Source organism: Pezoporus flaviventris, unplaced genomic scaffold, assembly GCF_033815535.1.
Source record: "Pezoporus flaviventris isolate CSIRO_AGI_PZ_B2104156 unplaced genomic scaffold, CSIRO_AGI_Pfla_v1 ptg000007l, whole genome shotgun sequence".
Lineage (NCBI taxonomy): Eukaryota > Metazoa > Chordata > Aves > Psittaciformes > Psittacidae > Pezoporus > Pezoporus flaviventris.
The window spans coordinates 7475478-7500158 of record NW_026892555.1 but is presented as its reverse complement, the minus strand read 5'-3'; the positions used below and the strand labels follow the sequence as shown (position 1 = coordinate 7500158).

At 40.3% G+C, this 24681-nt stretch overlaps 1 protein-coding gene across 1 annotated transcript in view; it reads left to right on the top strand.

Annotated features, from left to right (window-relative positions):
- LOC133266489 (PHD finger protein 20-like protein 1) overlaps nucleotides 1-24681 on the top strand; it is a 212559-nt gene that overhangs the window by 84984 nt on the left and 102894 nt on the right. Inside the window, exons 35-43 of the mRNA XM_061447707.1 lie at nucleotides 806-1006; nucleotides 4910-5116; nucleotides 7913-8067; nucleotides 8462-8618; nucleotides 12341-12565; nucleotides 16856-17005; nucleotides 18581-18751; nucleotides 22034-22156; nucleotides 24230-24345. Of these exons, the coding sequence (XP_061303691.1) occupies nucleotides 806-1006; nucleotides 4910-5116; nucleotides 7913-8067; nucleotides 8462-8618; nucleotides 12341-12565; nucleotides 16856-17005; nucleotides 18581-18751; nucleotides 22034-22156; nucleotides 24230-24345 (1505 nt within the window). The remainder of the gene's footprint in view (nucleotides 1-805; nucleotides 1007-4909; nucleotides 5117-7912; nucleotides 8068-8461; nucleotides 8619-12340; nucleotides 12566-16855; nucleotides 17006-18580; nucleotides 18752-22033; nucleotides 22157-24229; nucleotides 24346-24681) is intronic.

The following is a 24681-nucleotide window of genomic DNA, read 5'->3' as shown; positions in this document are numbered from 1 at the left end:
GCTGGCTTCAGGCAAACCTTCTCCCAGAGCATCTATATCAGTAAATAGTTATTCAGGAGAGGCTAGTGAGTTAGATAATGACTTTCATATGACCCAGCAGGTCTGCTTTCTTGTTATATATGGGTTGATCACAGAAGTCCATGAGGACATGCAACAGGGATAAGTAACAGCATGTTCTCCGCGGAATTGGTTGTGTAATGGTTTGTTACACAAATTTAAAAGCCTATTCTGACAATTGCAAATGAACAAAATCAATAAGAACCAACTTTGTCTCAAGTTTGGACTGAACTTTTTGGATCTTCTTGTCAGAGGTGGTTCTGCACGCTCATGTCCCTGTTTTGTTTGTGGGAGACCATAAATATTGCTGGTTTGTGGCTGGGTATTTTTTCCAGTTTTAAAGGGATTTTTTGGCTGCTCATAATGTAAATGTTCACATTATTGCATTTAAAATGAACTTGATCAAAGCCTCCTACTAAAAAGATTTGTTTTTTTTTAATTTTAAATATCAGCATCTAAGTGATACGTTATCCAATTTATGATAAAAAATGATGTGAATGTGAAGTAAATATCAGTAGTTTTTCACCTTTTATTGATGCAAACCCATATAACTTGCTCTTTAATAAAAATGTGTTTTCTAGTGGAAGTAAAATTCCTTGTTTCTATAATGAGTGAAATAATTGATGGTTTTGTGATCATTCATTTTTCTTCGTTCTAATAAAGCAGGCTGAACCCACTGCTGTTAAAGTCTCTAACACAGTTTGTTGTCTTCTGTTCTGTACCTTGCAATAAACTTCTCTCTTCAAAGGTCCTAGTTTCTGTACTATGCTGAGGTCTAAAGCTGGTTTACGGGAAGCTGGCAAAGGCTACATCCCACAGTGTGAAGGGGACAACGGGGCATTCTCATCCATGCAGTGCAGCCAGGATCAAGAGAGCTGTTGGTGTGTCTTTGACAACGGAGAAGAAGCGCCAGGCACACGAGTAAGCAGAGGAAGACCTGAGTGTGCAAGTGAGTTCCTGCTTGAGGCACATTGCTTCTGAGCAGGTCTGGGACTTGACCAGATCCTTTCCTTTTTTCCAGTATTTAGTAGTATTTAGTCTTATTTAGTTTATAATCTTAGTCTTAGTTCAGATCTTTATAGAGACTCTTGTTCAACCAGTATGCTTGTCTTTTTGTGTCTTCTCTTTATATATTTGATCTAACTTTGGATATAACTTATATCTGAAGTTATAGCAGATTTCAGACCTACCTGGGCATGATGTCCAGTTTTCTTCAAGTGCTTTGTCAGGGAGAAGCTATAAAACTTAGCTAAAAGTCAATCTGAACAGCTTGCTGCAAACTTGAACCTGTTCTAGCCTGAGCTGGCTCTGGGATTAAAAGCCATTCAGCTGACTAACATCTGAAAAATGTATGGTTCTGCCATTCGTGCTCTTGGCTTGTGACCAGAGTTGTGAAAAGGATGTGCCAAAATACTACATATTCACAGCATATTTCCTGCATGACCAGAGCTGTGAAGCACTGGAATTCAGTCATGGTTTCCAGTGAGATGTCCAAATGGGAGACATTTGGTTGAATTTATTTTGCAATGGCTTTTATGCATCTTCCCATCACTGAAGTGAAGCAAAACAAATTCAACTTTCTACAAGGCTATGCTCCAAATTGAATGATTAGTGGAAACTAGAGATGTGAAAAGAAAACCTTCAACTATTGTCTGCAGGACATTACTATTTCTGTACTTCTTTTGCCTTGTTTGTTGGTTATTTGGGTGTTTTTTTTTTATGAGAGCTGTTGATAGATTTAGCAAAACAAAACTGAAAAGAGATTGCTTTGGTTTCCTTTTGTGATTCTGCTATACAAAGAGCGACACAGGCTCACCAACCAAATACCTGACTGTGGCAGCCGAGCTGGCTGTAAGGCATTTTAATCAATTAGATGGCTCCTCAGCCAACTTGGAAGCCACCACTAATATAATCTTCTTTGTACCAAGGGGGATATATAGAAAGGATTTTACTGGAAGCCAGGAGACCCCAGGGTTGTATTTGCTCCGTGGTCCAACTGAGCTCTGGAGAGATGAGCTGCAGAATGAGGATGGTGTAGTCCTGTGAGCATAGTGGTCTCATACAGGTTTCTGTCTCTTCAGAGAAGCAGAGCTGATCAGTCTAACAAGTACAGTGCTGCTGCCATCCTTCTTCCAGGTTGTGGTCTAGTGTGTCTGTAGGACATGGGCTGGGTGATTCTTATTTTGCCTGGACCAGCTGGAAGAACTCAGTGTGACACCCGGCACTCAGCAGCACAGATTGATGTTCCCATAGACTCTGAAGGTGAACAAAGAAAATCGGAAGCGTTTCAAGTAGGGCAGAGAAAAGTCACAACTGGTTGTATATAAGTCCTTGATACCTCCTTATCTCCATGAAAGCTTATCTTCTAGATTTCCCCCTACATTCCAAGGGAATTTATGGAATGTGTTCCAAGGAGGGTGTAGGTGTACCCCGAGATATGCCTTTAAGATGTTTTTACATTTTGGGTGCACATCTGATATTCTGGGGGATCCTATAATGCTGTACTTTTCCTAGAGGAAATAGTGACTGGATGATTAATGACCTTTCTTTTTGAAAGACTGAGCTGAGAGAGAGAACTGCTTTGAAAACATAGAGGAAACCTGGCTTTACTGAAAACTGTTATTTTCTGCATAGAAATGCCATTGAAATGATCTTTAATCATTTCATTAATGACTAATGATTTTCCTGGATTTTGAAATAGCACTGGATCTTTTTTCATGCTAAACAACTTAGTTATTGTGTAAAAATAAAGAAGCAAAAGTTATTTTTCCCCTCAGTCTCTCCAGCTGTATACTTCTAGTTCTGGGAACTATGAACAGCTGATTGGGAAAAGGGAAAGGAGTACTATTGTCACTATCTTTGAGATCTTGTCTATCAGCAAAATAGCTTTTGTGGTGGAGAAAATATGATAAACTTCTCTTCCAACATCAGAACAGACAGCTGTAAACAACAAGTAATAACTTCACAGTGTCCAGTGCATGCAATTATGTTTTTATTAGCTTAATCACTTCCATCAGGTAGAATCTGACTTTTTCCAGTTTTCATGCATCAGACAGATGATGCCAAATACCCTAGCAGTCCTCACATGCATCTGCCAACCTCATGCCCACTTCCACAGGTCTGGGTAGAGATGGAGGAGAGAAAGGCTTCCAGAGAAGGTCTTGGACACAGTAATTTTGTTATGGAAATGAAAGAGGGGTCAATATTCAACTAGGTTCTGATTCACTCCTACAGGACAGAGAAATCGTAACAGAAATAGAATGACAAAATGGTGCAGGCTTGATAACAATAGCAAGAGATAACATCTATAGATGGATAAATGAGCATGTTTTTGATTGTGAACTGATACTTGTGACCCACACCAGGAAATAGTCCATTACTTATGTTTTAGGAGCTGGTTATTTCTCTAGTTCACACACCATCTCTCATTGGAACAGATAGTAAAAGGTGGCAGCAGCTGAGACTGGATTTGACTTGCTGGATATAGAAATGTGTTACAGCAATAAAGGGACTACAGGTTAATTTTTACATACTTTGTATAAAGAGATGTATTGCGTAATTTACGCATAGTGGTGCATGTAGTTTACATTGGTCAGGATAAGCAATACCATCTCTTGCGGTGATATATTTTGGTCCCAAAATCTCTGGGGGTTTATTAAGAGTTGTACGCAAGGATGCCAGGTTTCCACCTTTACTGAAAAAAGAGACTGGATACAAGTCAGTGAGTGAGTAGGAGGCCCCATTTATAGAGTTACTGCAGAAAAGATGCTATAAAACAGACTTGGGGGGGGAAAAAAAAGCATTTGGCAATTCAGTGAGACAAATATGAAAGCCTTTTATTTTGGCATCAAAATACTCAGGGTGGGTGAACAAAGATGTACTGTGCTCACTGGATCCCAGAGTCATCCTGCAATTTTTTAAGCTTTAACTGAAATGGCTGCTAAATTAAAGAATTAATCTTCATATCTCTGTCAGAAGAGGGAGAGGGAGGCTGCTCAGAACTGAACTATCAGCAATGTTTGCCTTCCTCCATGGACTAAGGAGGTTGAGATTGATTTGAGCATTGCTATTTGGGAAATGATTTATATATGCACCATGCAAGTGAATTGGATGTCATAAGAACGTTATTTTCTTTATATTTATTTCTGAGTGAGGAAGCTTTTCTTCCTATGTTTTATAGCTCTAAAACTCAGAAGTGTTTAAATATTGCTAGATATATTCAGTAATCGGGAAGGGACTTGGCTTATATTGAGTGAAGCAATTGATTTGTACTGATTAATAGAAATTAATTATCATTAGCACGCTGTACTAGTCTGCTACAGTGGGCTGGCAGGGTTGAAATGACTGTATTGATGTAGGTAAAGTTGATAGGGTAAACTTTGTGCTCTAACTCCAAAGCTGTATATTACTGTTAAGGACCTGCTGGGTCATCAGAAGCATCCTGTTGAGGACACTGTAGTCATAAGCTCCTGATTTTAAAGTTTTCAGACTTCACTTTAAAGGGAATTGAGATTATTATTTTTATTACTTTTTTACCCTGCCTATTCCCACTGGATATCTTTTGTAAAGGTCTGCTCTGCTGATGGTTAGAAACCTCCTCATTTCCTGCTTAAATGTATTCATGACTGTTTTAAACTTATCTGCTCTGAGAAACCGTGCACGTAGCTTTCTGGTCCCAGTGCATTGTTCATCAAGTCAATATGTGTCTTTTTATCGGCTTTAGTAAACTGAACCATGCTGACATCAAACCAGATCCAAGTTGAGATGAGTGGGAATGCACAGGGTGCTGTCTAGGTTTTCTTTGTTGATGTTAGCATGCCACTAACGTATCCCCCTTCTCATGTGCCTAAAGGTCCACAGTGTGCTCTGCCATTCGATGCCTCATCCATACTTAACGGAGCTCTATTTTGTGAAAACATTTCTGAAGCTCCAAACATTCAGCAGTGCTGGCTGGTGTGTCGCCAGGGCTTCCACAGTGCCTCTTCTAACATGTCCTTTCAGTGTGATGTGCAACAGCGTCAATGGGTCTCGACTGCCCCGCTCTACCAGGCCTGCCAGAGTATGTCTGAACTGCTGTGGGTTGGGAATGGGGCAGAGCAGTGTGAATACATGTACAAAAATCTGCTTTCATCGTGAAGCTAATGTGTGAATGACTGTAATAGGACACAAGGGTTGTATGGGAGTTGTTAAATTAGGGTGGATTAGTTGTGTCTTCTGCCACCTCCTTATCTTAGCAGGCTCCTATGCTAGAAACAGTCCCACTTTTCTGTTATAGTATAGCTATAAATAGTTATTCAATCTATATGGGGATTTGAGGGTTGGAACTAGATGATCTTCAGGTCCTTTCCAACCCTAACTGTTCCATGATTAATCGTTGTTAGTTAAAAGATGCTGGCACCATGAAGTGATTCCGAAGGAACCACTTAGTCCTTAGGAAGAACAGATGAGCGCCAGATGTTTGATTTTGGCAGAACTTGACTGTTTATTTGCATAATCAAGTCACTGTTACTTCTGCATCTTTTTGCAGCGGTCAGTTCTTTAGTATTATTGTTGTGTTGGTTGGCTGACCTGTGGAATTTTCAAGGAAAAAAATGGCACTTTAAATCTGTGTCCATTCAGAGCTCAAGTAATTGGGTATTAATGTTGGCCTTTTCAATTATTTCACATAGAGATACATAGATACATTCTGATCAAAATGGCAATGTGTAGCAATGCTGAGCTTTTGAGAAAGGTAGATCTTGAGGCCAAATTTGCATCTACTCTTAATTTCCAAGATGGGTTAAACCCATTCTGGAAATCCCTATATTGACATATTTCCAATTGTACCCCAGGTCTTCTATTCCAAATGTAAACATTTATAAACTCTGTATTTCAGACCGAGACTTTTGTCTGTCATCATGTTTGCTACGTTTCTGTGACATGTTATGAAGTAGCTTTTGGTTTTGCCTGATAGCAATTGAATAACTGTAAGGACAGAGGGGAGTTTGTGGCAATCTGATACAAGGTGCTGTTTAATGCAAGCTAAGGACTTCCCTCAGTAATTTGTGTTTGCGACAGTGCATGGCTTTAAGGAGAAAGAAAAAATTCCCAACGCATCAGAAAGAATCATGGAATCATAGAATAGTTAGGGTTGGAGAGGACCTTAAGATCACCCAGTTCCAACACTCCTGCCATGGGCAGGGACACCTCACACTAAACCATATCACCCAAGGCTCTGTCCAACCTGGCCTTGAACACTGCTAGGGATGGAGCATTCACAGCTTCCTTGGGCAACCCATTCCAGTGCCTCACCACCCTCACAGTAAATAGCTCTTCCTCCTTATATCCAGTCTAAACTTCCCCTGTTGAAGTTTTAACCCGTTACCCCTTGTCCTATCACTACAGTCCCTAATGAAGAGTCCCTCCCCAGCATCCCCATAGGCCCCCTTCAGATACAGGAAGGCTGCTATGAGGTCTCCATGCAGCCTTCTCTTCTCCAGGCTGAGCAGCCCCAACTTTCTCAGCGTGTCTTCATACAGGAGGTGCTCCAGTCCCCTGATCATCCTTGTGGCCTCCTCTGGACTTGTTCCAACAGTTCCATGTCCTTTTTATGTTGAGGACCCCAGAACTGCACACAATACTCCAAGTGAAGCCTCACGAGTGCAGAGGGGCAGGATCATCTCCTTCGAGAAAAGCAATTGTATTCACAATTATGGAGAATTCACTACAAACTTGGTAGTTTGTTCCACTGAATAATTACCCATGCTCTTAAAAATCTCATTTCCTGTTATTTATGTGTACATTTCAATATTGTGGTTAAGTCAGCTCTTAAGTGCTCTCCGATAAACTAAAAAGAGAGAGGTCTTTGTGCTGTGCAGGACGAGGCAGGCTTTTGTGTCACCTGGTGCTTCTCACCATTCTCCTTGGAAGCTCTCCACCCCTCACTCCTTTTGGGGTGAGGGTGGAGAATTATGCTCTAGCAGTGACACTTGTATGTGATGCAGTGAGGGTCTGTAGAAGAGGTGAATGAGGGAGAGCTCTGCTACTTGTCCAGGTTGGTAGGACAAGAGCCAACTCCATTTGGAGGTGGCATGACAGCATGACCTCTGTGCTGAACCAGAGATAAGAAAGCCTCTGTGAAGCCTGGGATCCATGTAACTCCAATGGAGACAAGAATCTGCAGCTTTTTTAATGGCTAAAAGCTGTCCAAAAAGATTCATACTTTGTGACTGATTTGCTCATGGATTTCTCATCAGTTTGTGTGATTTTCATCACTTCTGTTTGCTATCATAAAATTGGAAGGGCCTTGTAGATGTCCATGTGAACACCATAAGTATTCAATCAGATTTATTCTCTCCTAAAACTTGATTCGCAGTTAATTTGGCAAGCTAGGTTCCTGAAAGCCCATTTGAATCGGTATTAATTGTTTTAACCATTTAGTCACTTTTAAAATAGAAGTCTTTTCATGGGCGTGTCTAAGAGAAGTGGATGTTGACAGATCAATAATTCCTGTCTTCCTGTATCTTTTCTACCCATAACATTACCTTTTATCTAGTTCCCTGGAAATTCCTATCTGCTAAAGCTTCTAAACAATCCATTAACAATTCAGATTGTTCCTTATCCTTCTGGGAGTGCTGTAGTGTAAAATATCTCTTCATTATTATATAATGATATCACTTGGCTTTTTCCCTAATGCACAACGTAGATGTATTTATCAAGCATGTCCCTTGCTGCTTATTATTTACTACCAACAGCTACTGCTTTCACCTGGAAAATCAAAATGCCAAATCAGTGTTGTCTTTTCCCAAAGTGACTTTGAAAGTCAGTTTCTACATTAATGAGGCTACTAAATACCCTTTTTCTACTTGATTTTTAGAGCTCCAGTTATTCCAGACAGTCCAAGTTCAAGCACACTTTCAACTACTACTGCCTCCTGAGAAGACCTGTAGTTCTGACTACTCTGGATTACTCCAGGCATTCCAGATATTCATTTTAGATGAGTTGAAAGCTCGTGGTTTATGTCACCTCCAGGTAATTTCAATTCCTTGTTCTCTGTTGTTGGTGGGTTTTTTGTTTTGGTTTGAAGAGCTGAATATGCCATGAAATCTGTCCAGATTGGCAGCATTCTCATATGGATGACTGGGAATATAGGATCTTTAGTCTCACTGAACCCCCACTGGCAGATCAGCTAAATTGTAGCCATAGAAATCATATCACATCAGTCCAATATTTATTAAAAACATGTTCTGAAGGAAGAGAACATTTTAAATATTCTTTTTGTGAGTAAATGACCTGCTGAAATGATCCTTTCCTAGTTCTGTTTTTACAGGCCCTCGTGAAAATGTTCCTTTTGAGCATAGCACAGTGCACACAAACAGGGAAAGGTCCTCAGGTTGACTAACCATGGTTTAATTTTGAACTCAAGGTAAATGCGTTTGGAAACACGGGCTCAATTTCTGTCTGTGATGATTCCACTGTCTATGTTGAATGCCTGGGCATGGACCGCCTGGGGGTGAATGTCACATGGAGGACTCAGCTGGAAAACATCCCAGCAGCTTCTCTTCCCGATTTACATGATATTGGTAAGGGTTTTCCCCCTGGTATTTCTGTGAATTAAGCCTTCTTTGCTTTTAGTTGTCTTGCTTCCCTGTATCTGCTCTTAGAGGGCACTGATAAGGTATTATAAGTGCCCATTGAAACAGTTTATAACACTGGAGTTGTCTTTGAGCTTTTGGTGTTGATATATTATTCTTGGAAAAGAAAGGAGCTATAATTGAATGTTTTTTTCACAAAGGGCCGCCTCTCGCAGCTTCTTTGACCGAGATTGAAAATTACTTTATCGGGCATGAGCTGATCTTTACCAGATGTTAATTTACATTGGGCAGGTCCTCAGTGATGGAAAAGATTGTGTTCATTATTGTCAGAGAGGCACAATTCACACATTGCCAAAAATATAACTAATTCGTTCCAAGTATTTTCTCTTATTTTCTATCTTCCCTTTTTCTGTTTATTACATTACTTTTGACACCAAAGAATGACCCTTACCTCAGACATCCTAGTGGAATTATTCAGAGACCACTGACTAGCAGATCTTTGCTGTGGTTTCCAAGTGAGTTAGGAATAGTGAAAGGAAACTCTTTCAAAGCAGTCAATGATTCCCTTTAAAATAAGGTGTAAAAGACACATCCCAATTTTATATGCCCTCTGTGCCGCCTTTTCTCCAGCCTTAATTCTTTGCAATGCTGTTCCCAGCTCTAAATATCAATAGCACTGCCTGTACGTGATGTTCTCTCTAACTCTAGGACATGGAGAAGTGTGCCCTACAGCAGTTTTTGCCTGATCAGAACTGAATTCAAAAGCCTTCAGGATGCAGACCGTGGCTGTAGTGGTGGTGTGTTTCTGGCTTTACAGTATGTTTGTATTTACATCCATTCAGTTGTTCCAGATTATAAGAGAAATTCAAGTGAATGTTCATATAAGTGAATATTCAAGCAGTTTGCAGGAGTGTGCTTGGTTTTATGTGGAACTTTAGTTTTGAAAGCATTCCACTTTGAGGGCATTACATTTTTGACCAACTCCACGTTACAATTTCCCTGTAGTACTAAAATTGCTTTTCAGGGAATGACTACGTGGTTTCAGAAGAGGCTGAGCCAAACCTGCTCTCTGTATACCCTTGGCACCACCAACTTCCCTTACCTTCGAAGGCAGCTTTGGATCTTTCTGTTTGAGGTGTTCTCTGGTGTGTTTATACACAGTGAGCAAATTTGCTCTCTGATCTGAAAATCTACATTACTAAAACAGCTTTATTCTTCTAGCTTCTATATGGGCAAATAAGAAGGCTTCCTTTTTTCCTTTCTCCTATGAAATAACCGAGAAAAAATTGCTAAACAGAAGCACAGTGTGTGTATGTTCCCAGTGGAGAGCCTCAAATCTAAATCACTTGTGAATGCTTCATTACTTCTTTCTCTTGCATATATTTTCATGTACTGAATTCTGAGGCTGTGCAGTGTGCAAAGCCCTTCCTGTAGGATCTTATACCATTTGGCTCTGTAGCTTAGACCTCTAAAATATTGAGGAACACTTGCAGCAATTTCTCTCTTTTCTGTTCAACACACATAACCAGTATGGATTATAAAAATGAGCCTGAAGTGGATGAGCATACAGTGAACAGTCCCCATTAGTGAGACTAGAGGAAATCAGTCCCTGCACTATACAACTGCTATTTCGAGCTGTGTCTTTGTTCTCTGCGTTTTCCTAAAAAGAAATTAAAAAAGAAAAGTTTACTTTTCTTTTTCTTTCACTTTTCTCTCACTTTCTCATTTGGCCCATATAAACTCCAAGTAACAGGATGATCCCTTACCTGTTGAAATTAGCGTTTCATTCAACAGAAGAAAATCTTACATCAGATTTCTGCCCACAAGGTAACATAAGATGCAACAATTTGCAGGATATTTCTGTGTGTGAAAAAATGTATTTTCCCCTAAGAAGTCTAAGTTCCTAAAGGTATACTAGGCCCTGGAGAAATGCTCAGTAAGAGCTTCCAGTAAATCTAACAATGTATGAGATGTGTAGTAGCTTGAATTTCCAGAACTGTTAATCAAAACAGGAGCAAACCCAGGGAAGCCCTATTATATCTGGTGGGCTTTAGAGCTTGCTGAAAGTCCTAGGAAGCTCATCTTGGACCAGAAGCTAGGTCCCATGTCAACAGTGAAGCGTGGCCCATGCTAGAAGGGCTGAATCAAGGCAGCTTGTGTCAGATGTTACTGGTGAGTCTGTGGCTGGCATGTCCGTCACTGAACATCCATCTCTGCTGAGACATTCCAGGATGTACCTGTCAACTTGCAATGCATGAGCACATATGCTGCAGTTAAACACTTGTCTATATACTCTAAATGCAAAGGGTATTGTATATGCATGGATATATAGTGTGGTCATAGCAGGGTCACATTTAGTGATAGTGTTAAGAACTTCTCAACACAGCAAAATGTTTTAGATTAAAGGACATTCAACAGACCTAACTGGATTCTTCCTGCTTTGCTTCTTTTCTACATGTGAATTCCCTCGGCTGTCATTCCAAGGTTATTTTTAATTCTTCTACAGTTAGTCACTACACAATTCAGAAGGATATTTGCTTGAATAAAAGGCTAATCTGCTTATTCCTGCTTTCAGTTATGAGACAATTTCTGGCAAAACATATGCAAAGTGTTGTTGATTATGTGGTGATCTCCAATTAGTTCCTTGTGAGTTTATCATTTTTGCCTGGGTTTGACCAAAACAAAGTGCTGTTTTGTTGATTATAGGTTGTGTCAGTGCAGTGGAAGGATAGGGTGCTCAAAACTGCAGGAAACAGAGCATTGGGAATACAAGGACACAGCTGTCAGGTTTAATGTGAGGACCATTCACTTTAGCCCATAAACGAACAGTCTTGTCTCCCTCCTTTGCAAGGGTGGAAACAAGATCTCCATGACAGCAGTCAGCTATGGACCAACATTCAGGAACAGAGGGCACCGATGTTTTCAGTATTTAAAGGCTTAGGCCCTTGTCTTGCAAATTTGGACCAATAAACCACATCAACATTTCACTTAGTGTCATAAACCCTGCAGGGACAAACAGAACGAGACAGCAAACAAGATCTGCTGCGAACACTGTTCTTGTACTTCTGGTCCAGCCAAACTGGGAAATTTGCTATTGATCTGGCACTGAAAACTGCTTGCACAAGTCATCAAAAGGGAAGCTGTTTGGGCAGCTAAGAATATAGAGAGTAGGAAAGGTGCTCACTGCTTTCCAGGTTTAAACACCGGTTTCAGCAATTGTGAAGAGTGTGCCTGTTCAATAGGTGGATATGTTGAATATCAGTAGTGTGATGAAAGGTGATTGTTATATTGCTACAGATGGTGGCCTTCAAAAACAACAAAATGCTGAAAAAGAAACAAATTATATCCATTCACCCCCCCAAAAAAAACAAACCACAAACCTAACCAGGAATAAATTAAATCTGAATGTCAGATAATCCTGGTTTTCATCTGCTGAATTTTTGTTACTCAGAAGTTTTGTTTACTGATGCTTTATTTTTGGGGTGTGCTTTCTCCCCCTGTCTCTTTAACACCTCTACATATTCTGAGATTAGGATTTTAATTTGATGGGTACTGTAGAGATTCAAACTTGTCTGCTGTTTGCTATCAATCATACTTGTGTTTCTACATCTGCCTATGGCTTTAACTGAAAGTTTATCAATTTCTATGTTCTGTTCCCATATTGTAAATCTCTTGTGATATTTTGTTGTATTTCCCCACCCTCCCTTTAGAAAATGCAATTGTTGGAGAAAATCTCATTGGAGCATTTATAAAAGAGATTAAGGATGGTGATTTCCTGCTGTATTTGGAGTCCAAGCAGTTCCTAGCAGATTCTTTTGTTGATTTTCTGCGGGATGAAGAGTTTGATCTATCTCCAAGTGTGCAGCTGGGATGTCGAAGCGGGTTTCGAAGAATATCATCTCCTGGGCAAGCAGTCCCAAATTCACAAGGATGTGGTATGTCTCCATTTATCTTTCCCTTCCTTGATATTGCTAGGAATTAGTATTAATCTAAAGTTAGAAAATTGCCAGTGAATTTGTGTTTATAGTCTATATGTGAAAGGTGTGAATCACAGGTGTGAATGATAAATTGGAGGAGAGGTGGGGATTAGCTCTTTGCTTACTGTTCAGTCCTTGCATTGAAACAACAATTTGGAAATAGACATCATGGCATTGAAATGGTATACAAGGTTTTGCAAATGATCTGTCTGGTATTAGAAGGTCCTTCTGTAATGTACATGACCTTAATAGAAGCATTCATGAAGGTAATGTAACTAGTGCTTCAGATGATGATAAATTACAGAATAGAAAACTAGAGGCAGAAATGGCAAAAGTCCTGAGATTGTGAATACCTGGGCCAAGTCCAGCCAGCTCTGATGGAAGCTTTCTCGCTGTTGGCCATCACCCAGACTTGATTGCACTTCTGTCCTCTTTTCATCTTCTTTCCTTCTGTTTAGTTGGCTTCCCTGGAGCAGGCTGCCTTTCTGTCAACAACCTGCTTAGGGCTGACAAACCTACTTCTTTGATGGATCCCCATGGCTGTGCCTCACAGTCCTGTATACCAGGTCATGCTGCCAAAGAGCCTTTGCTTTAACAGCCCTGCTCTTGTTTCTATCAATCAACATCAACCCTCCTACAGCACAACCCTGAGCATTCTTGGTAGATCATTCATGTTAGTGTCAGTGAGTCTGTGTCTTACGTCGACCTGGGATGTATTCACTATGTCTAGCTTTTTTTTTTGGAACAGAGGAGGGATGTACCACTTCTAGGTGTAAGATCAACAGTAGCAGGTATTGGGTACATTTTCCAATATGGGGAATATTTTCAGATGGGCAAGCTTTAGCACTGTGCAGTTTAAATTAGAGACCTTAGAGCGAATCAAAATACTTGAAAACAACTTGGCTCCCAGCTTGCTGTGGTGGTCTTCTTTAAGTTAGGAGAGCTTCCTTAATGCCTGGTCAAGGTCTTCAAAGTAATCAAGCTATGAATCAGTTCTGAACTGCTGCAGTTTCCAGTTTGGACTTTTAAGGGTAAGTTGGCCAGTTTCAGTTCGTCTTCATGATCCGAAACACTTCAGAGTTTGGTTATTTAAATACACCATGCAGAAAAAAAAGATCAATTCCTACTAAGAAAACGGATTCTGTAATGACTTTCAGTTACTTAACAAGATGTACTGTTATACTGAGTTAAGGTATCAGTATTGAGTCCATCACTTAGGGTAGAAGAATTTACAAAGACCTTACTTGGTCTTTGTAACTTACAAAGAACTTACTTGGACCTTTTTGCATTGTATTTCCTGCCAAGGATAAAGGCCTCTTTAGGAAGCAGTGAATTGATTCTGCTTAATTCCTTTTAGGAAGCAGTGAGTTAATTGAATTTGTGAGTTAGTTCATACATATTTGGACCAGCTAGCTGTAGTAAAAGTCACTCAGTGAAACAGGTTTATCATAGAGATGTGGAAAGGAGACAGTTTGTGCTCAAGCTTTTGGCAGAGATTTTGTATTATAAGTTGTCATGGTATGCACACTAGTGGACACTGGTTTGTGCAGTAAGACTGCATATTTTATACTAAATGGGATTTAGGAATTCTGTTTCTGCTTCCTTTAAGAGAGAGAAAAACTTATAAAAAAATATATCTCTTATGTATTTATATATATATATATGTTTTAATTTGCATTATGGATATATTTTGGTCACTTATCCTGTCCAAGTCTCTACTAATAATAGGGACTAGTAGTAAGAAGTATCACCTTTGATTACGGAGCTGGAGGAGTGATATCCTTGTGCAGTCACTCCAGTGAGTTGTTCTTCAGCCTAGAATTTGCTGCTCAACATGATGTTCCCCTGGTACATGGAAACCTGAATCTAGTTAGAATTGAGACCAGGTTACACATTTCATGTACAGGGATTAAATTTGGGGTTTAATGTTATCTTGATACTTTTAGTTATTTTTATTTATTTTCCTATTTTAGAGATACAAATTTTAGCCCAGTGCTAATACTTAGCTCTGAGATTTTGGGTAACAGCTGTTCTCTAGTTTCTCCTATTGTTAAAATACATGAATGTTGAATCTTGAAAGAAGTACAGTATGATGTTTTTTTTGACTTCTGGATTCAAACTTAACTTCTCTACAACCATGTAACCTATAGCTGACATGATATGGGCCTCCAAGAGTTATAGAGTCTAGAAAACAAGTTTTGCCCCAACTTTTTTTGCTGTTCTTTTTGTCCTTTTGTTACTCTAATGTGTGAGACAAAAGGCGATTATGCTTGTTTAAAATGTGATGGGAGACACAGGTGTTACTTTCATATCATGGCTAAAACTACAAAACAAGGAGAATGCTTAACAGCTTAATTTGTCCCTTGTTAATTTTTAATTGCTTAATGTTCCTCATCCTTTGCATTTTGTCTTTAGATGAGGCATGGATTACTCATTTCATTCCAATTTCTCCTGTCATTCATTCGCAATGAATATCGTCCTTTTTACGTGTGTTGGAAAATGCCTTTAAATACATCAGACACACATAATGTGCTTAAGACAGGAGAATTCCGTCTGATCCGGGATTTCCTGAGTCTGAAATTGATTTTAGATATGTGTTATACCTAGAGTAATTGTCTTGAAATTTTCTTCCCAAGTACATATCATCTCACAATTGTCTCATCCTAGACCTTCCCATTGGACCTTTTATAGCAGATGAAGGAAGATATGATCAGTTTTACACTAATTATATAAAAATTATCAGATTATTAGGTCTTTCTGTTCTATTATAATTTAGGTGTTTCTATAAGTGAAATTAATTAACATTCCAGTGTGTTGGCCAGAACAGAAATTCATCATTTGGGTTGTAGTGCAGATGTCCAATTTTCCATTACTGTTTCTCTCTCACATAAGCTTAATCTGCTGTTAAGATGTAAGGCAAAAACAGAAATGAAGTTTTTCACCTTGTCAAAGCCCCAAAATATACATTTGATAGTGTTTTGGAGGAAGTCTACATCTGCAAAACAGCTGTGAAATAACAAGTAAAGGTATTGTCCTGCAAATGTGTCTGTTACTTTTCTGCTGTAATATTCAGTAGGATGATCTGGAAGGAAAGACTGTATTTCATGAACTTCCAGAAGACAAAAAGTTTTTCTTTGTAATATGTATCAGGTCAGCTGGAAATATTGCTCCTGATTGTTCTGAAAATGACGTGTGTGTGTGTATATATATATATATATATATATATACACATTAAGAACATCTTTTTGTTTTGCGTTTGGGTTGTCATGTGCACAGCTAGTGATTTTTAATCCAGCCATTACTGTTTAGTTTGGAAGTGCTTACTAAAAATCATTACCAGGAATTCTGAATGAAAGTGTTACCATATGGTGGGTTTCTGCATGATGTTTCTGGAGTTTCTGCTCCTAGGAGCCTTCCATTTTTTTGTCCGTAATGTTAGAAGTTACTCTGCTTGTAGCTTGCGTTTCTTTGTTTTCTTTCACAACTTACTTACCCACAAAGTGCATTATCTTATTACAAATGCATTTGACAAATGGAAAACAGGCCTGGACTTGGCATTTCAGAATAGAAATTCTATCATTTCAGATAGGCTGAGAAAGTTGGGGCTGCTCAGCCTGGAGAGGAGAAGTCTGCGTGGAGACCTCATAGCAGCCTTCCAGTATCTGAAGGGGGCCTATAGGGATGCTGGGGAGGGACTCCTCATTAGGGATTGTAGTGACAGGACAAGGGGTAACAAGTTAAAACTTATACAGGGAAAGTTTAGATTGGATATAAGGAAGAAATTCTTTCCTGTTAGGGTGGTGAGGCACTGGAATGGGTTGGCCAGGGAAGCTGTGAATGCTCCATCCCTGGTGGTGTTCAAGGCCAGGTTGGACAGAGCCTTGGGTGACATGGTTTAGTGTGAGGTGTCCCTGCCCATGGCAGGGGGGTTGGAACTGAGTGATCTTAAGGTCCTCTCCAACCCTAACTATTCTATGATTCTATGATTTCCAAACAGCTTGATGTACACTAATTCGTGAACATTTTTAGGGTGAGAAGAAAAGGCCACAGTCTATATTCCAGTCACTGGTGAGTTTAATGAACATTTAAGGAGTGTTTACCTTTGTTAGATATAACTGTATTAAGTTCTTGAAGTCTATGAGATGCAGGCATGAGATATATATGTACGTACACACCCCACACATCTGTGTGCAGATGCCTGAGCTGGTTGGATTCCAGAGAGTAATAAGGTGATTGTTCTCTTTGCAGTTGTTTGCCCTCCAGGCAGTCATTTCCAGAACAATGAATGCATTCCCTGCCCTCTTGGCTACTACCAGTATCAGACAGGACGTTCCTCCTGTATCAAGTGTCCTGTGGGCAAAACTACCAACGCCTATGGCGCAACCAGTGCTGAACGCTGTAAGTTGAGCTCATTTTTTTCCCTTGTCCTTTGTATCCTGGCTTCAAATCATGAATGGATTTTTTCTTTTTTTCACCTCTTAAGTTTTAAAAAAATTCAAACCCCCTCCCCCCACCCCTATCCTCCCTCTGGGTATTTTTGGATGGATATGATCCCTTTTGGATACACTCAAAGGCATTTTACAGACAGAACAAACTGTCTGGTGTTTTGACCAAAAATGCATGAGAAACGAGTGGTCATTCTCATCCAGGATGTTGTGGTTCCTTAAGATATGTTCACTGTCCTCAGGAATGGTGTCTGGGTGTTTAATATCAGTGAGAAACATCTTATGTAGTTCATTAATTGTCACTTAAATGAACACTAAATTAGTCTTTATGCAGCTCTTCCTTCTGCAAACACTAATACTTCTCACAAAGCAACTATTGATATGTTTACTAAAGTTGGTACATTCAGTTTAAATTACTTATTTTTGTACACAGTTCCATAAAGAAAATCAGTTTTTAAGTCCAAATAAAGTTTTGTCTTAAGAATTAGCTCACAGATAAAAATAAAAGTGAGTCATAAGAATGGGTTTCCTGGGAGTATCAGTGAGTATAGGGAGTATCAGAGAGTATACATGCTTTGTTTTGTTTCAACCTATTTATTCTCTGAGGTGGGATAAAAGGTCAGGTTTATTGTAAGGCACACTGACATCAATCAGCTTTTACTTAAAGTTATCATTTATTTCCATATGTGTTCCCTATGTAGGTAGTGGACTCCTGTGATGGAGGTTTGCTCCAGTTTTCTTTATTGCAGGTGCCGGCAACTAAACCTGCTGCCTGCCTGGTTTTCACCTTACCTATTGCTGAGTCTCAGTACTGGCCTTTTCCAAAAGGCCATGTCCTACACATGTAGCTTGCTACTTTCTTTCCCTGCTGTCTCCTTGCGAAGTCTGAAGAGTTTACTGAATTAACTCATATGATGGCTCTTCTACTGATGTTCATGAAATTGCACAGATCCATTGCAGCACGCGCTGAACAACCCTGTATGAAAATACAGTTCCTTCTCTGTACTTCTTTGCTTTACAGTACTTAGCATAAATGGGGATTTGATCCCTGGCAGAGAATCCTAAAAACGTTTGGAATATGTATTGCAGTAACAACAAAGCAGCGCCATGTTTCAGAGCATGGAATATTGTGCAAATTATAGATTAATTTTCAGTGAAGTCTCTGCTTTACTTAGAACACTTTTGTCTTACAGCATTAAAACACGTCCCACTGCCTTGACAGGACCAGAGGCAATGGGCACAAACCAACCATAGGAGGTTCCCGCTGGACATCAGAAAACACATTTTACTGAGGGTGACCGAGCACTAGCACAGGTTGTCCAGGAGTGTTGTGGAGTCTCCATCCTTAGAGATGCTAAAAAGACATCTGGACATGGTTTTGGGCAACCAGCTTTTAGGTGGCCCTGTTTGGGCAGGGGGGTTGGACCAGGTGACTTCCCAAGGTCTCTTCCAACCAAACCCATTCTGTGAAACCCAATGACAGCATTATCAAAGTACCTTGTTTTCTTTCCTTGTTTGCTTGTTACAGGCATGACGTACTGTCAAAGCAACGAGCAGGGTCTGCAGTGTGATGACGAGGGCCAGTATAGACCTTCCCAGCAAGACCCTGACACTAAGAAATCCTTCTGTGTTGACAGCTTTGGAGCAGCACTGGGCTGGACTGAAGCAGATGATCTCCTTACAGACGACCAGTGCCTAGGTTAGTGTCAGGAGAATACTTTGAGTATGCTTTAACACCACATAAATGAAACCTGCTAATGAAGAGACTCATCACTCAACAGTTTATGGGGATTCACTTTCCTATAGTTGTAGCCTCTCCTCCTTAATTTTGCATTTCTTGACTACACTGGGAAATTATTTCCAGTAAGGGAAGAGAGAGAGAAGCAGCTTTCTTGCACTCTTTGATGGCGGACAGCTTTTGATGTATGCTGACCTCTTGCTTTGCTGCCTCGAAACCCAAAAGAATAATGAAAGGACTAATGGGAAAGAAGCAGAATTATGAATTTCTGCTTGTATAAATATATAAATAAATATATATATATATATATATAAAAATCACTCATCAATGTGTTCAAAATAGACTGTGTTTGACGATGTCCTCACAGCCGTGGCCTAACATCACTCTCTGGGCTCCTGCTGTACAGTATCTGGCTTGGTGAACATATCCTTACAAACATATCCTTATAAACTTACTTCTGCTTGAAAACAGTTCTGGAAAAACAGTTCTCAAGGATGAATGATTTGGAAAAGAAGTCATCCATCCAAGAGCCCCCAACCTGCCTGCAGTAAGGTCTATTTACACTTCTCAGCCTCAAAGCTTTTGCCTTGCCCAAAAATAGTTTTGAAGTTTTTATTACTCATCGTATCACTGGTATCAAGTTTAATGGAATATTCACTTTGGAAACTGAGGTCATGGTGTGCTCTGAATCAGACAATGTCTTATGACAAGTGCCATCAGTGGAAGGAGTGTGAAATGAAAGCTTTCCCTTGTGAGGAGGTTGCAAAACTATCTTCAGTTACAACAGCTGTTTTTCCTCTGAGCATACTCTAAGACAGATCTAGTTAGGAACACGAGGTCTTGGCCTCTATTGCTCTCAGTCATGGGGTAGCTGGGATGTTTCACAGCAGCTTAATTCTCCTGTTACTTATTTACCTTGAGCCCTTTTGTAGGAGCATTTCTGGCTCTGTCCAGGATGGAGATGTTGCAGAATTCTGTGCTTATTTTGGGGATCACACTGGAAGATTTCACTACAAATAAATACTTGTAAATGTTGATAATTCAGGGTTTGAAGTACACAACAAACAGGAAATCTGGGTGGTTGGTTGTTTTAATGATTTCCAGGCTACTTTAATCTCTTTTTCTTTCTCTTCTAAAGATGATGCTGCATTTCCAGAAAGTGTTATATGAAGTGAAACTGATTATCTCTATTTTTACTTTTCCCCCGTCCCTTCTATTTCCCTTATACTGAATTCAACATGCAACAAGACAGCAGGGCCCGAAGACTGATCTTGCTTTGACAGCAGGCTGGTGATAAGGCCGGGTTAATAAATAACCCATCTGCTCTCTGGGCTTTGAGTCTTTAGGCAGAAGAAGAATTCCCTTGTATGAATACACAGTAATAAGCTCTAACCACCCATGCCTATTTTTAGTGTTGTCTCCTGTTATATTTTAAGCCACACATAACATTTATTACAACAACAGGGATAGGATCTAGGGTTTTACTCCACTAATAAGTGAGATGGAGAATTTCTGCTGGGTGTTAAGCCTGTGAAATGGATGAGTACCTACATTAGCGTTGAGAAGAGTGCAGCATGACCTAACAGCTTCATGAAAATGGGTTCTCATACAATATTTTTCTTATCATTTTTTTTTACAAAGTAGCTTTATGGATTCAGGTTTTTTGCCTTTATATGTAAAGAAACAAAATTTGAGAGTTTAAAATGGGAGCTATTCTATTAGTTATGCAATACTTTGTGTTTAATGCTTCATTGCACTTTCTCTCTCTTCTCTCTTTTTCTCCCATATTATTGTAGAGAAAATGGAAGGGTGAGATGAAGCTGAAATCAGGAGAAAAAAACAGGCATCGCTGCAAGTTGCAGATGTAGAAGGGATTTAGTTTTGTGTGGAATTAAGCTAACACTTATATTCTGACGTTCTGTATTTCTAGGAAGGAAAAAACTTCCACCTCTGTTTACAACCATCACTCAACCCTCACCCAGCTGGACTTTTGTGTGTGTGTAAAGAATCTGGCTTGCCTTCATGCTTTTTCTGAGCAGAAATGAGGGTTTTATCAAAAGCACCTGTTGGCTCAGCCCTGACAACAGTGGACATTTGCTTCTGATTTAGTCCTGGCTGTTTTGCTGTAAGAGTACAAATGATTGTTTTGAGAGCTTATCCCTAACTTTTGTTTTGTGGCTTATCCAGACATTTCAGGGAGAGAGGCCTGGGATTGTCCTGCTGGAGCTGAGCTTCCAGTTGTTCCATATGCAGATGTCTCTCACAGGCTGAGATCAGTCAAGGAGTCCTGTCTCTAAGGTCTTTTAGGCCTAGGCCAAACACTGGCTGCATTAAGCCAGAGGTTTACTTTCAGGTGGGGCATTTAGAGAAGTCTGGTACCTGCAGGGGTGATGCTAAGTCACCATGTTCTTTCCTTCTCCTTAATACTTTGTGCTCACTGAAGGACACTGGTATATCAACATGTGGACGTGCTGTACCAAAACCCCTTTGTATACAGGTAGTAGCAAACTTAGCAGGGTACTGGTGGTGTGTCCCTTCACCAGACTATCATCTTCTGTAGGGCACAGCCAGGGCCAAACCTTCTGCAGCTTAAACTGGATTTCTCTCCCCATTTAGTGACCTTTGGGGTTTGCATCTCTAGACCCCAGGAGCTTTTTCCAGTTTGTGGACTCTGTGTCAGACATCCTTACAGTCATGTGCAGCAGGTCCAATACAGAGAGAGCAGATAAAAGGGTTTGGTAAGCAAAGTGACAGTCTGGAGTTAAAGCTTGAATGAAGAATGAAAAAGGAGCATGTAGGACATACTACCTTGGGTGGATGCCTGAGCCGGAAGTCAGTGGAGATCAGGGTGTTGTGCTCCTGTAAATAAAGGATAAGCCTCCAAGATTTCCTTCCTAACCAAGTTATATTGGAGCCGGCTCTATTTTCAGTGGCTGTTGGTTCCCCTGTTGACTCAACAGTTGGTTCAGTGCCATGAACAGGTAATGCAGATGGCCAGTCTGCTGCTGGAAGAGAAGTCTCACTTGAATATAAACTCCCAGCCCACTCCTAGCTAACTGTTTTTTCTTGAAAAAACAGAAATGATATCCTCAGTCCACCTGTCTCCTGTGTTAATTGTGGAATTATGGAACAAAACTCTTTCCCTACAGAATTCCTCACTGTTTATTTCTACCTAGAGTTTTTGTCTCCCTGCAGCATGGGAATCTATAGTAGTACTTAGCTGGTTTTTTGGTGTTTTTACAGTGCTCAGAAAATTTGAGAGAGCTCCTGCCTCCAGCCTGGTTTATGGGTCAGAAGAAGCTCAAATACTTCAGTCTCGGTCATTTGGGAGAGACCTGCAAAATCCAGCTTTTCAGTGCATTTCAGGTGAGGAAAGCTCAGAAAATCCGTGGAGACAACGCTAACCATCATGGAAAATAATCATCCTTTACTATGATGAGCTTATAATCAAGTTCCTAAATGAAATTAACTCTATATTTTGCAGTTCAGCACCAATTCACTGCAAGGTATTTACAACTTTTGGTGACCCTGCTTCCGGGAAGAGACTGGGCTCTCTTTCAGAAAGAAGTCTTCTGACTTTACATACCACTTCAGACAAGTCAACTGACTTTAAAGCCAGTTGGTACACGTTGCAATACAGACAAGAGCTGAGATTCAGATCAGGAAACATTCATCAGACTTTCCAGATGTGCAGACAAAACATGGATTAGGTGTTCAGAACACGTGAAAACCAATCTTTCCCCTCTTCCCTAGTTACCTGATTGGCACATAAAAGAGGAATAATCATCCTTGCTTATGTCACAAAGGTATTATAAGGAGTGCAGAGGTATTTCTTTGCCAAGCTTTACAGTGTAAATACTATTTTACATCTGGACACATCATGTTTGCTGGTTTATATTGGTTCAAAGTAATCTAAAAGCAAGTGAAATCATTGCACTGCTTTCAGGGTGCTTTGAATCAGTCTCACCTTCTGCTTCCTAATGCTCAGACTGTGAAAAGAGATAAGAGGGTTATGTTCAAAATAAAAACACCCTGGGAGGAATAGCAAATGTGACAAAGTCAGTGGCTTTTGTTCACATACCGTGGTCTAGATGGAGCAGTCATCTCTCGTGCCAAGATGTGAATACATAGAATCATAGAATAGTTTGGGTTGGAAAGGACCTTAAGGTCATCCAGTTCCAACCCCCCTGCCATGGGCAGGGACACCTCACACTAAACCATGCCACCAAAGGCTTCATCCAACCTGGCCTTGAACACTGCCAGGGATGGAGCATTCACAACCTCCCTGGGCAACCCATACCAGTGCCTCACCACCCTAACAGGAAAGAATTTTCTCCTTATATCCAATCTAAACTTCCCCTGTTTATGTTTTAACAAGTTACCCCTTGTCCTTTCACTACAGTCCCTAATGAACAGTCCATCCCCAGCATCCCTATAGCCCTCCTTCAGATACTGGAAGGCTTCAATGAGGTCTCCACGCAAAATGAAGCCTTATATGTTGCTAGAATGATTTTCCTGCACCAGATCATCCCTTACCTGTATGATGTAAAGTTTCTTGCATCTTCCTCTGAAACTGAGCAAGACACCAAGCTGAGAGAATCATGGGAATGAATTTAGGGAAGAAAAGACATCCCTTTGACAAGCACTGATTCAGTGCACATAGCCTGTGTTTTCATTATAAGTTACATCCACTCTCAAATGACAGCAGTTCTACAAATGCTTACTGCTGGGGTGGTCACTGAAGGGTAAGAGTTAATCTTTCCCTTTGCTTCCTAGAAGTCAGCTAGCTTAGCTTGGATTCCCGTTATCATCTGATCATTTCTGATGACACTTTGATTTATGCTGGTTGAATTTATTCTAAAGACATTTGGAAACCATTTCACCTCCTGCTCTAGGAGCAGAGCTGTGGGAGCAAGTGATTGGTGAGTGTGTGAGGGCAGAAGGATCTTCAGCCACCCCTAAATCTGGAGGGGGTTGGCTGCTTGCTCCCTTACGCTGGCCAGGTGATTGCTGCAGAGGCAGCTGGCACAGTTGAATTTGATGTTTGCTTCCTTCCTATTACTCTGATACTGCCACAACCTGTTTGCCAGGGGCTTACTGTATCGGGGAGATGTGATGTGCTGGCAGGCTGGTTCATGAGAGTCCTCCCTGCCTCCCTCAAGCAAAGGTATCCAGCAGACACTAAATGTTTGGATGAGTGGTTAGACCTAACTCAGCTGTTTGTATCATTAGGTGATGAACAGCTTTTTTCATTAAATTGAAAAACCTCACCTTCTACTAAAATAGTTGAATACTAAAGTTCATCTGGCTGATGAAATTCATGTGCTTGCAGTGCAACAGACATAAAAAATAGGCAAATATCAGTAAGCAGTGGAATTTGTAGCAGAAATTTTGCACATGCAATGCTAGGAAAACAGAGGTTTCTTTCCCATTTTTCAGGCTGTGAGATGGACGACGCATGTGGTTTTGTGGCTGTAACTCCTGCTGGTGCTAAAGTTCTCTGTGAATTATACAGTGCTGCTGAAGTCAACTTCAACTGCATCACCTCAGGATTGGTAAAAATGATGATATCTAAAAACATGTGTTTACCGTAATACTGTACATTCAGTGTAAGTACATGGCATTCCAGAAGAAAGGCAGGCTCTTACCTGAGCCCTTGGACATCGCTCTTCACTGTGGCAGTAATAAATTCCTGCAAGATGGTAAAGAAGCTACACCCAGATGTTTCCAGAAGTGACATCCGAATGCCTCAGTGTTTGGTTGAAACATCACACAGCGCTTTTGCTCCTAAAACATGCTGCAGTCAGGAAAATGGGTTAACTTAAAGAGGGTTAATCTGGGTAATCCAAACTATAAGTATCCAAGTTGGTAATCAGGTCACCTGAAACAGT